General features: G+C 38.9%; 1 protein-coding gene across 1 annotated transcript in view; it reads left to right on the top strand.

The window, feature by feature from the left end:
* Positions 1-13,750, top strand: part of EYS (eyes shut homolog) — a 1,008,942-nt gene that overhangs the window by 622,772 nt on the left and 372,420 nt on the right. Inside the window, exons 30-31 of the mRNA XM_052781811.1 lie at positions 2,648-2,772; positions 7,556-7,680. Coding sequence (XP_052637771.1) covers positions 2,648-2,772; positions 7,556-7,680 — 250 coding nt within the window. The remainder of the gene's footprint in view (positions 1-2,647; positions 2,773-7,555; positions 7,681-13,750) is intronic.

Here is a 13,750-nt window from a genome sequence, read left to right on the forward strand (position 1 = left end):
TCTATATGGTATTGTACACTTAATATGTGGGAAGTTTTCAGTACCAAGTTTTACCAAACATTTATACATATACATATATCTGTTTTTCTACCTCAATGTCTATAGAATTAGGCCTATGGCTATATAGTTTGTGTCTCTGAAGTCTCAAGCCTTGCTGAGTAGAAAATCATCCAAAGCTCATCTGGGCTGTATCCTGTGACAGGAAGCTGATTCCATTCTGTTGATTCTCTCCATTGGAGTTATATCAACCTGCTCCACCAGTCATTCTTGCTCCAACTAGTTATGACCACAGTAACTCTGTAAACTGCTCTTGTCTTTACTGGTTTCTACTCTTCAGCAGGTGTACACATCACATATAAAAATGTGCCCACTTGAAGCTTTCATTATTTTATAGGCATTCATCCTTCTGGTCCTCCTTCCCATATCTGGGAGAAGTCGCTCCCTTCAATGCTTTTTTTTTTCTTTTCTTTTTTTTTTTATATGCTATGTAGCCAGTGGAAAGACAGAGGTATCTGCAGAAAATTATTTAAGCTTTCAGTGAACAGAATAATCCTCTGCACCCATTATTCCACTGAGCATATAAGAATCCTAGGGTTATTACAGTTAGGTATGTGAAGTTAGGTGGGATAAATACTGGGCTTCGATGTTTGCCAGTAGGATGAAAGGCCAAACTGATCAAAATCAAAAGTTGATTTTGCTTAATGTTTTGTGGCCAAAGAGCTATACAGGTGGCCTTACAGCTCACTCTAATATTAAGCCTTATCTGTGGTTTTTCTCTCACACATTATAGTTAGATATTTGAAAAATAATAGTGTGTGCTTCAGTTTGTACATTTTCCAAGCAGTATGCCATTGCTGTCATCTGCAGTTGATGTAGACTTTGGCAAATCTGTTCTGCTGTCATTGTCTTGGTAGATTCCAAATTCCCGTTACCCAGAGTGTATTCCATATAAAATAAAACAAATATGTTCTAATAGTCAAGGCAGAAATAAACCAAAACATAATTACCGATACATAGCATAATGATCCTGCAGGAGGTGTTTCACATACCTGTTCCATGGACCATCCTCCTCCTCTTTTGCTTCAGGATCTGGAACGCTAAGGTGGACACTGCAGGTACTTCATTCTAATGACGTGTTTTGTATTCACACAATGTAGCATCTTGAGGAGTAGGTCACATGACTATTCTAGTTTACTCAAAGGTAGTTTGTTAATGTACTCATCTTCCTGTAAGTGGGGCATGAAGTTTTATGCTCTTCTTTAGAGCCAAGACAACATACAAGATGTGCACCGCCCAGCTGCTAACAGGTTTAACCCCAGCCAGCAACTAAGCACCACGCAGCCGCTCACTCACTTCCCCCCACAACCAGTGGGATGGGGGAGAGAATCGGGGGAAAAAAAAGTGGGTTGAGATAAGAACAGTTTAATAGAACAGAAGGGAAGAAACTAATAATAAAACGACAATAATAATAAAAGGGTTGGAATATACAAAACAAGCAATGCACAATGCAATTGCTCACCACCTGCTGACTGATGCCCAGTTAGTTCCCGAGCAGTGATCCCCTCCAGGCCAACTCCCCCCAGTTTATATACTGGGCATGACGCCACATGGTATGGAATACCCCTTGGGGTCAGCTACCCTGGCTGTGTCCCCTCCCAACTTCTTGTACCCCTCCTGCTTTCTCACTGGCTGGGCATCAGAAGCTGAAAAATCCTTGACTTTAGACTAAACACCACTTAGCAACAACTGAAAACATCAGTGTGTTATCAATATTCTTCTCATACTGAACCCAAAACACAGCACTATACCAGCTACTAGGAAGACAATTAACTCTATCCCAGCCTAAACCAGGACAAGGAGTTTTTGAATACATTGTCTTATGTGAAATATATCCATGTACACACATCTCAAAAGAGTAAATGCTGTAAATACCATTAGGGGGCCCTGTTTTGCAGAACATATGTGAGTATATCTGTAAAGCTGTGTGTATGTATGCAAGGATGTGTCTCAATAATGAGATTAGTAAGATTTCTGAGCTTCATTAGAAGTCTTGTGAGACTATTTGTGTCAGTTGTATAGTTATATGTTGAAAGCATATGGAACTATTTTGGTATTAATGATCACATAGGATTTACAACCAGGAAAATACAGAAGAGTTTTTTTCGAGATTACTAGTATTTGATAACTAGAATGATAATGAAAGCATGGTCCCTGAAGGTTACCTTTTATGCTGTACTTACATTTAATGGTGCAACATTTCTCAACGAGCAGTTTTCCAAACATAGACTGCAGTTGCTTAGCTAAATAAACTATTTTAGTAGACAAACAGTCTCCCAAGAGTACATTAAGAAAGGTTTGTACTCACCTAAATAGAACCAGTAAACTGTAACTGAGACTGTTATGTTTGATTATGATCCAGATGTGAAATTTGTGGATGGGTTTTGCCGTCACAAATCCCCTAAAAGATCGCCGTGGATTACAGTGTGAAACTTGGAAGAGTTCCAGTAAAATACTCCTTAAAACAGAAAGGAATATATGAGATTGTGTCTTGTTAATGCTCATAATTTATACAAATTGTTTCCACACAAAGTATATTTTATATGATTGTTATGCATAGTATAACATTTTGGAATGTTGTTTGCTTCAGGTGTCTTGCTGGATTTTCTGGACAGTTTTGTGAAATAGAAGTTAATGAGTGTAATTCATCACCTTGTCTGCATGGCTCAACCTGTGAAGATCATATCAATGGATACACTTGTAAATGTCAACAAGGTAACTGACATCTGACAGAACAATCTTAAACAATGATATTATCAGTGTTACTACTGAGAAAATTGGTAAATTATATCCAGCTCTTTATTTGTATATAACCTATAGGGTACAAAAAGATTAACTATGTCTTTGACAAGCTTTTTGAATGAAATCTAAAGACAATTAACTAAGCTAATAAGCATGTTAGAAAGACTTAAAACTAAAACCAGCTCATTAAGTGAGCCTGAAGAATTATCTAGAGCTAGGTTTATTATGTATGATCTTTACTAATGTAACTTACTGACCAAGCAGTCAAGTAGGCATTGTATAGCGACTAGAAAATTTAACTAGCTACACAATAAGATTGACTGAAAACAAATTCTGAACATTTTAACTAATATTTGTTGTTGTTGTTGTTGTCACACATAGCCATGCTTAGGTCTGCTGGCTGGGATGAAAAGAAATTTTCTGAACAATTATGAATAGAATGAAAACAAGCACTTCCTGAAAAAAAGTGGGAGCTGTTTTCTTATGCTGACATAGAACAACTTAAACAGGTCTTGTGACTTAGGAATGTATAAGGGTTTTAGTATTTACACAAAAGCAAAGGTCACAGTCAGCCTGCATTGTCACACAATCAAAAATTTAATCTGTTCAGGACTACTCACTGTCTCCTGTCATGTCTATTAATAAAGAGCCTTTTGTCAACATAAGTAGGGTATAAATAACTGCCTTGAAGCATACTGCTCCATAATTCGGTTACTCTTAATTTAAGAATTATACTAGTACCTACCTCCTGAAACTTTAATTTTTCAGTTTAAGTCTATTGTTTCTTATTGTACAGACCTGCACTGCTGAATACTTTCTTTGATGGTACTGATCCAAGATTTCCTAGTGATTATTTTAGAGATTATTTAGATACATTCTGGAAGATAAATATTCTATTCACCCATGATATCTTCATACACCTGATCTGCTTATTCTCTTTGTACTGAGGAATGATCGCTTGTTGGTTTCGATTTACAAGCAGTAAGATCTTGCTAAACTCCTGAAGTCAAGTGACCATATATGTATTGCACAAAATTTTCTGCAGTGTTTCTCACAATCTGTTCGTGTAATTTTTACATAGATTAGTATCCATGCTTGTTCTTCATTAAAAAGAAAGCACATAATGAATTGAATATTAATAAAAACAGATTTTATTTTACATATTTTTTTCATTCTGAAGTGTCCCTAGTGCAGTTTACAAAACTATATGTAACAGATTTAAGGAAAAAAAAAAAAGTATGCAAGGTACTGAAGCAGGACTGTGTGTGTGTGCGTGCACGCGTAGTGAGAGTCGATATGGACAGTTTATTCATTTGTTTAATCAGTACTGAGGAATGGTACTCTAATACGTAAGACTTAAATGGAATTGTCTTTGGCTTACTAGACCCTAATTAGTTTTAGGACTAACTTGCTGTCCTGGTTTCAGCTGGGATAGAGTTAGTTGTCTTCCTAGTAGCTGGTACAGTGCTGTGGTTTGGGTTCAGTATGAGAAGAATGTGGATAACACACTGATGTTTTCAGCTGTTGCTCAGTAGTGTTTAGACTAAGTCAAGGATTTTTCAGCTTCTGATGCCCAGCCAGCGAGAAAGCAGGAGGGGCACAAGGAGTTGGGAGGGGACACAGCCAGGGCACCTGACCCAAACTGGCCAACGGGGTATTCCATACCATGTGACGTCATGCCCAGTATATAAACTGGGGGGAGTGGGGGCGGGGGATCGCCGCTGGGGACTAGCTGGGTGTCGGTCGGCGGGTGGTGAGCAATTGCACTGCGCATCATTTGTACATTCCAATCCTTTTATTATTGCTGTTGTCATTTTATTAGTGTTATCATTATCATTATTAGTTTCTTCTTTTCCGTTCTATTAAACTGTTCTTATCTCAACCCACGGGTTTTACTTCTTTTCCCAATTTTCTCCCCCATCCCACTGGGTGTGGGGGGAGTGAGTGAGGGGCTGCGTGGTGCTTAGTTGCTGGCTGGGGTTAAACCACGACACTTGCTCACAGATTAATGTTTTTATAGCAATGTTTTTTAATGTTTAAGAGATAATCAATAATCCAGAAAGACACTATACTCCTGATGTATGAACCACTGAGTGAAAAGTTTCTGGACTTTGCCATACAAAGGGTCAGAATTCGTGAACATAAAGGTCCTTTCTGATCTTAAAAGTCTGAGTCATGACCTGTCTTCAGTACTATATATCTTCTTTCCTCTCAGCACAGTTACCTGATGGAAATTCCACGTGGATAAAGCTGTATGTCCCCTCACTCTACCTGGTACTGCATATGGCCATATATCACTTTACCAATACAGATGACTTAAAAACTTAAAAGATATATTTTTTTCATCATTACAGTGCCTCACACAGAATACGTTGCTGAATTCAAAATTTTTCTCCTCATTTTTAAAGCTAGTAATACTTTAAATATATTTGAATATAGACATTTAAAAATTGCTTGCCAGCCAAGTACTGTAACTGCTGTCTCTATGCAACTGTATATGGAAATGCTTGGTTTAAGTAGAAGCAGCTTCTCTGGGGCCTTGGAACTCAGTCCTGCTGCAAACATGTTTTAAACACCTTCCAATCGAAGTGTGAGCTGCCTTTCTTTTACATTGCTTTTTATAATAGCATTCACTAGTAGGGGTGAAAGATCTCTACATTATTTCTCCACCAGGAAAAGACACAGTGAAGGAACCACATGTATTAGGTATATGCACCATGGCTACGTATCTTGTTTTTTTTCAATTAATGTGGTATTTTCAAATGTTATCGGAGTGTCTGAAACAGCTGAAGAGATGAGAAGGTTACAGCTCAGAAAAGGAGTGAATTTGGAGAGGCAGGGGAACCTTTGGAAGGAATAGCTTTTTTGAAAGTTGCACAACTTAAGAAAGGCATTAGAAGATAAAGAAAAAATATCTTCCAGAGACAGAACGTAGAAATGCTTGAAAAAAACTGCTTTTGTTGTAGGCTACTACTATTCACGTATGATAGGTCTTGGATTTCTCTGCTAAGCTTCATCTATAGAAACATGGAGACGGGATTGAGTATTTTTGAATCTGTAAAGGCAACTATGGGAAAGAACTTTCCACAAGGCAGAAAGTCTGAGATACCCAGCAACAGATCCACAGTTGAAATTTAATGAAATGGAAAAGGGATAGTGGCAAGACAGAAGTGGGAACATGGCAGATGATTGCAGCTTTCCAAAAACCTCCAGAGAACAAAATGAAGCATGTGGTGACAGCATGTGATACCAGAAAAGGGAATTGATTTAGCTCTGACAAATCCATTCCGTAATGGATCATGAATTTTGTCAGCTATTGTCCCAGTAGCAGGCCCATACCCTTAGAATAATGGATGCATGTGGCTGCAGCTGCAGGCTGTTCAGGTGCAGAAGCAGCACCGAGAGATGTAAACCGTGTTCTAACAGCATCTCAGACAGCTCAAAAGCAACAACAGCAGCTACTGGAACTAATAGCGGCCTCACAGCTGAAGTCTTTAGCTGGGGCAGGCTGCACTTGTAGCAGGGCAGCTAAAGCAGGACTGGAATTAACTGGTGGGTCCGTTTGGTGCACGCTCCGAGGCAAATGCAGGACAGGGGCAACTAGACTTGTGTCAGTGGAGGACTGCTGGGGTTTTTTCGGGGGTTGAGGGGTTTTGTTGGTTGGTTTGTTTGTTTACAAATGGGAAAATTTAATTGGAGAAATAACCAATCTGTAATATGTGGTGGGAGTATCATGGCAGAAGGTCTGGTGTTCTTCAATAACTAGCCATCTTTTACAAAATTCTGGGTTTGTATTTACCAAGCAAATGGGCTGCTTCCAGTTCAGCTTAGACTCCAAGGAGCAAGTTCAAGACAGGCTCAAATTACGTGATCTAAAAACCAGCTTCCAGATCAGCTTTTGGCCTCTAATTTACGGGTGTACTTAGTTGTAAAGGAGATTTTTATAAGAAATGCATATTAACAAAAATGCCAGTAATCTGACTATTGAAGTATAAGAAGATGGTATTCCGATGGTATTCAAACACAAACCTGTATTTGCTCAGAAATTGTCCTCCTCATTGATCTGGTACAGTAATCTGTCTCGGAGTTTCTCTTTTAAACTTCTTGCCTTTATTTTATTTTGTGTAACTGTAACTATTTTCATCTATCTAAACCTCCAATTTTTCTTCCCCAGTGTGGCAATAATGCACAAGTTTAATGAACAGGATAAAAAGGTCAAAAATTAATATAGGCGATTCCATATCCTTTCAGTTTAAATTTTGGAAAAAATAGAGCTTTGGTTGCAATATGCAGATCTGGAATGAGATAAGAGATTTCAGGGAGGGTTTTACCCTTGCCAATTCTTCACCACAAGTGAGATAATGATACAGATAATTCCGTAGGTGAAGGGCAACCCGTCGAGTCAGTTAATTCAGTAATGAAAGAATATATTCAGGTTTTACTCGTTTGCTTACTAACGTCTCTACAGAAATAGATGTCGGCAAATATTAACTTCCCTAATGGATGTTCAGTAGAGTATAATTGTAACGTCCATATAGTTTGGATTGTGTTTGTTTATTGTTAAGCTATTTATACTCTTTTTTTCTACTTTGAGAAACCACAGCCCAAACCAGTTCATACCCATCCTGTACTATGTATTTATGTATATGTGAAGATTGATTATAGTTACCCATAGCTTTTTTTGATTGACACTCAGGAAATGGATTTAGATTTTAATGGGTCTTGTTTTAGCTTTGTTTTGTTTTTTTCCTGACAGGATGGGAAGGCCTCCATTGTGAGCTGGATGTTGATGAGTGCATATCCAACCCCTGCATACATGGCATCTGTGTTCAGAAGGACCCCAGCTTCGGTTATGCCTGTTTTTGCAAGCCAGGATTTGTGGTGAGATGCTGACATTCTTTCTTCTCCTTCCCTTAACCTGACTATTCATTGTTGCACAGAAAATACTGTATGTAATCCCTTTCCTTTTTAACCTCACTCACATAAAACCTGGCCTTTCTGAAAAATACCATATTTTAGTAACTGTTCTTTGTTTATTTTTGTTTGTTTGTTTGTTTTACTAACAGGAGCTCTAATATTCCAGAGAATTAGTTACCTAATATCCATAAAAAGTGGAAAAGTGTGAGTGTATATAATGGCTTTGTCAGTTGCCAGAGTACATTAATATTTTTAAACACTAATTAGTATTTTTTTTACATATCAATTAATATTTTTATTTACTAAGATAACTCATACTTGAAACTATTGCACACAGACAGATATTTTGAAAACAAGTTCCCTGAAACTAAATCAAACAATTCCTTTGAATGCTTGACCCTGTGGGCTTTGGTCCTATGTTTTATTCTCTCTGTTTAACATACCAAACCAATCCTTTGCGGGTGGCTAAATGCCAGTGCTGTATTCATCTAAGGTTGAAATTTCCATGCTGCCACCACCTTTTTATGCCAGGTCTTTTTGTAGTTGAAGAAATGCAGTTGGTACCTACAATTTGAGCTTGTGCTTTACCTCATCACACTTTCGGTTTAACTTAATAGTATTATCATTTAATAGTTTGGGTTTAGTAACAGGGAGAGAAAGGAGTACATGATTTTTTTGTCTTACTTCAGTAATTCTTATGTCTACAACTCCAAGCTTGAAATTGTTATTTGAATACCTTTTCTTTATAAATGATGACAGGGATGCTTCTTTTAATATTTATGCACCATTTATTTGGTGTATTTATGTCTGTAAAAGGGAAGGAGCAGATTATTGCTAGTAAGATTCAGATTTACCTTCATAGATTCTCTGCAACCAAGTCAAGAAAGAAATGAGTAGCTTTTCAGACATTAGCCAGTTTCAGGGCTTCTTTCTACAGCAGAAGATTCTCATTTATGGTCAATGAGGGAAGAAGCAACAAAGCAATAAAATGGAAAAAAAAGTTTTTCTAAAAAGTAAAAAAAAAAATTCTGTCTTCAGTTCTTCTCAGGCACCATATTAATCCCTGTCCCATGCCCATTCTCTCAAGGAGATCCCCAGCACATACTAGCACATGTCAAGGAGCACAAGTGGGCTGCTCCACAAGGGAAGGCAGGCCAGGAGCCAAGCGTTGCAGCAAGGTAGGCAGGGGCAATGACCTTACCGGCGAGGGATGGAGTCCCACGTGCCCAAACAAGGATAGCAAAGCAAGACCAGTGATGGTGGTAACCATCCAAAAGGTTCTTCCAGAAGTCCGGGTGCTGCCAGGCAAGTCCATGATCACAAAGCAGGTTTAAGGCCAAGCCAGGAAGTCAAGGCAGCAAGACCAGGTCAGGATCAACAAACTACTGGGCTTACTATAGCAGGCTTTAGCTTTATTGTTAGCTCAGTCAGGACCAAAGGCAAGGGCCTGAGCTTAAATGCAGCTTCTGAGCTCAGGTATGAAGGCCCTAGATGAGACATCTCACACATCTTTCTCACAATTTAGCTCTTTTCAGTGCAGGCTGATCCAAAGTTGCACAGCTGCACCGTATCAGAGCTGACCTTGAGCACAGGGAGCTAGACCTGTGAGTGTGAAGGAAGAGGTTGCAGAGATGGCCTGCAGAAAATTATGAGGCTGATCAGGACCTTGACAATGATATGTTCAAGTCTGAAATACCAGAAGAGTGTTGTGTTCATGCTTTTATCACAGGACATTTCTAAGTCCTTCTTCACACCTTGCCCCCCCCCCCCCCCAATTCACAGTAGAATTTCCAATTCCAATCAAACTTCATACCAAGTGGTCCATCATTAGTAGTAAATGAGGAAAGGGCTGTCTTCTTTGTGTGGAACAAACATGGCACCAAATAATGGAAGCCTTTATAGGTTACCTTTACAGGTAACTGAAACTGCCACATTTTCAGAAAGTTTACATCTGCCTCTAGAGTAAGAGGTTATGAGTTCTCCGAGTCTGCATCCATACTTGCCACAATCTGAAATGTGGAGAAAGGATTCAGTGTAACCTCGTTAACTTCAATATAATCATAAGTCTTTCCTAGACTCGGAGGACTCATTATATCTGAACCCAGCAGTGGGAAGGCGTCCCTAAGTTTGGGATTTTTTTGGCTAGGACTCACTCCTGGTGTTAATTAAAATGACAAAATGTAGAATACCCTTGTGTTCTAGATTTAGAGACTACCAGTTCCACCAATGTCTCCATTGTTTCTCCTCTATTTGCTTACAATGCAGAATCATCATTCTGGGACCAGCAGGTTCTTTATTTATGTAAGATATCTCTATAGAAAATTGACACAGAAAGGATTGTGTGGAGGCAGAGATTTTCTCTGAATAAAATAAACTTTTCTCAAATTCCTCTGGGGAATAGTAGAGGGAGGATAAAGGTCAGTTTGAATGTGGCAGTGGATTCCTATCTCTCTTGTACTGGGAAGCCCAGAACCAGATGCGTTATTCCAGGTTTGGCCTCACCAGTGCTGAGTAGATGTGAGGGATCACCTCCTTTAACCTGTTGACAATGGTTTTCTTAATGCAGCCCAGGATCTTGTTGGTTGTCTTTGCCACAAGTGCACATTGCTGGCTCGTGCAGTTTGTCATCCACCAAGACCCCTAGGTCCTTCTCTGCAAAGCTGCTTTCTAGGGTGTCAGCCCCAAGCATGTACTGGCGCATGGGGTTATTCCACCCCAGGTCCAAGACTTTGCATTTCCCTTTACTGAGCCTCTCGAGGTCAGTATAAACGGCAGCAAATTCATCTGGCATATCAAGAACTCCTCCCAGTTTTGTGTCACGTGAAAACTTACTGAGGGTGCCCTCTGTCCTGTCATCCGTTACTGAAGAGCGTAAGTGGTATTGGACCTAGTGTGAACCCTTGGGGTACGTCATTAACGACTGGCCTCCAGCAGGGCTTTGTGCTGCTGATCACTGAGCACAGCCCTTTGAGCCTGGCGGTTCGGCCAGTTTTCAGGCCGTCTCACTGTCCACTCATCTAGTCCATACCTTGTCAGCTCGTCTGTGAGGACGTTATGGCAGAAAGTGTTGAAAGCCTCACTGAAGTCGAGACAGACAACATCCACTGCTCTCCCCCTCATCCACCAAGCCAGCCGCCTCTTCACAGGGCTGTCGGCTGGTAAAGCTCTATTTCCCCTTCCCAGCTCCATGCCAACTACCCCTAATCACCCTCTTGTTCCTTCCTCCTGTGCTGTTGCTCCATCAGCTTCCCGGGAATTGGGGTGATGCTGGCTGGCCTGTAGTTCCCTGGATCTTCCTTCTGGCCCCTCCTGAAGACAGGAGTGACATACGTTTTCTTCCAGTCACCAGAAGACTCCCCGTTGCCATGACTATTTGCCCACAATTTCATAAAATCTGTATTTTATCATAAGGGCGTAGTAGGTTGAAAATGAATTTTAATAATGCATATAATGTGACTAAATTTACTGACAGGCTATCCTAAGAAGGAAGAGACTAGCCCATAAGAATGAATACAATTTTTTTGTAGGGTGCTTTTTACAGAGTACAATGGGCACTGTTGATTCTTCCGCACAGTCTGTAGCAACTGCTCTCTTTTTGTCTTCAAAAGCAGGCTGGCATTCATAATAAGGTCAGGTGATGATGAAGGATATATCGGTTGAGGGACACAGACTTTTTATACGGAAAACTGTCAGACCCTCATGTTAAAATAATCTCATTTTGTTCATTAAGTATTTATACTTATCCTACATGAACAACTGTAATGGAGAAGATCAATTACACTATTTTTTTAGTATTTATTTCTCACAAAAAAATCTTATGAATGCCAAATAAAACCACCATACGGCAATCATAAAATCTGTATAAAGAAATTATTTTTTCACTCAGTGCAAAATTCATTGGTACAAGTCAGTGTTGCATGATCCTGTAGAGACCAAAAGTACAAATAAGTCCAAAAATGAGTTAAAAGGAGGATAGGTTCATTGTTATTCAAATTACTCTTCTAAATGTTACCCTGGCTTAGGGAGCCTTTGAATTACTCATTGCCAGAAGTTGGAATGGTATATTTGGCGAATTATCAGATGCAAACTCTGCTTGTTTTCTTCCTGCATTCTTCCCCAAATATTCATTAATAGCTCACTGATGATGGAGCTAGGTAGATATTCGTCCCATGGGGGCAGCTTTTCTATTAGTACATAGCTTGGGCATTAACTGTACAGTATTTTGCAGAACAAGCCCTTACAGAAGGAAAAGTAACAAACCTTTGAAGTAGCTGGAATTTAAGATGTATTGTCTTTGCTTTTATTCCATTATTCACTGTTCCACCTTCAGTCCCTCAGATTCCACTATGCTTTGGAAAGTCCACAGTAGAGAAAGAAAACATGGAAAAAAAACCAGAAAAAAGTTGAACGTACCTATCTTCAGTATGGTGGATAAGGAGTTAGGGTCTAAACATCTGAAGACGAGTATTTGGTAGGCCCCTGATGGGTTCTGGTTCCTCACCGTGAGTAAGTGTGGGGTGGAAACAGTGGAACTCACAGAGAAATAAGTATTCAAGGAACTCCAGCTACAGTGTGTGTTAAGTAAATCTTCTGTAGTCTGTGTATGTAATGCTATCTGAAGTATGGATTGTAAAGTACGGATCATGAAGTTTCTCATAAATTTTGAGACAAAGAGCATAGCCAGCGGTATATGGAGTAAATGTTTACTTTTTACATGGAAACATTTATAGACACATACCTACTTTTAAATACAAATCCACACCATCTGCCTGCATGGAAACTGTTAAAGCATTTACAGACACTTTCAAGGCCATCAAAATTATCTATGACTATTTAATGTACCCTTCATGCACAGTGGAGGTTATCCACATCTGCTTTGTTTCTATGAGTCATAAAATCATAATCAAACACTCTTCACCAGTACATGCAATAGTAATAAAAATGCACTAATTTGTCACAGGGAAAGTCAGAATGAAACATAAGTTTTATAGGATTAAGAAAGATTATTGGACAGAAATCTTACTCAAACTGATCATTTGTGCTATGTGTGGAATTAGAAGAGAGCAAGGAGGAAATGGCTTTTTATCATTGTATGGAAATCTGACATATAAATTGGCCTGCTGTTCCTTCGTGCTTTGGAATACCGATACAGTGAGTGATTTTATAAGGTGCCATGAATTTACCAGATAGCTCTTTTGCTTGCCAAAACAAATTAAGAACTTGATGGAAACAAGCATGGATGTATCTAAATCATTCAAAAACCCTCAATTTAACCTCTTCCATTTTAAACACTGAATTATTTAAAGTACTTGTAAGAAAAGTAATTTCAGTTTCTATGTCTGCATTTCTGCCTCTTTCTCTCTTGCACCTCCTATTGTTCCCTAATATCATAAGTGAATTTAATAGAGTTGATAGAGATCTCAGAAAATGCAAGCTGCTTCAAGTTCTGTGTGAATAGCTAGCCAGGTAGACAAGAGAGACTATTTCAGCATCTTGTCAGAGGGGAGGTGTACAATGAGCACATGTTTATTGAGCACGAGAGAATTTACTTGGATTTTCTTACATGGGCCCGCTGCAGGAGAAGCTTCAGTCAGAAATTATATCAAGATGATATGTTGTCAGAGATGCATGTCTTTCAGGGATGACACTGTGCATAGTTTAAATAGCTATCCAGATATGTAAGATCCTTCTAGGTTAGCTAAGTTAACTGTATCTCTTCACATAGCCCATTAGTTCATTACAACAGAAGTGAAAATAAAATGAACCCAGGCCTGGCTTCAGCATATATTTATTTCACACTTCAAGAATGCATTTAATTCACATAATTATTGCTGTAAAAGAAATGCATTATTTCTTGCCTTTTTTACAGACCACTGAATATGAACATTTTTAATTTATTACTAGGAAGGATATTTCAGGATTCCCATGAATTGTTAGTCTTGATAAAAAATAAAAAGTGAGTGCCAGGTCAAATTTGAGACTGCCACTACCTTTCTTCTTTTTTAAGAGTTGTCTGTGAACTTTATGTATTAAC

Source organism: Harpia harpyja, chromosome 3 (genome assembly GCF_026419915.1).
Source record: "Harpia harpyja isolate bHarHar1 chromosome 3, bHarHar1 primary haplotype, whole genome shotgun sequence".
Taxonomy (NCBI): Eukaryota; Metazoa; Chordata; class Aves; order Accipitriformes; family Accipitridae; genus Harpia; species Harpia harpyja.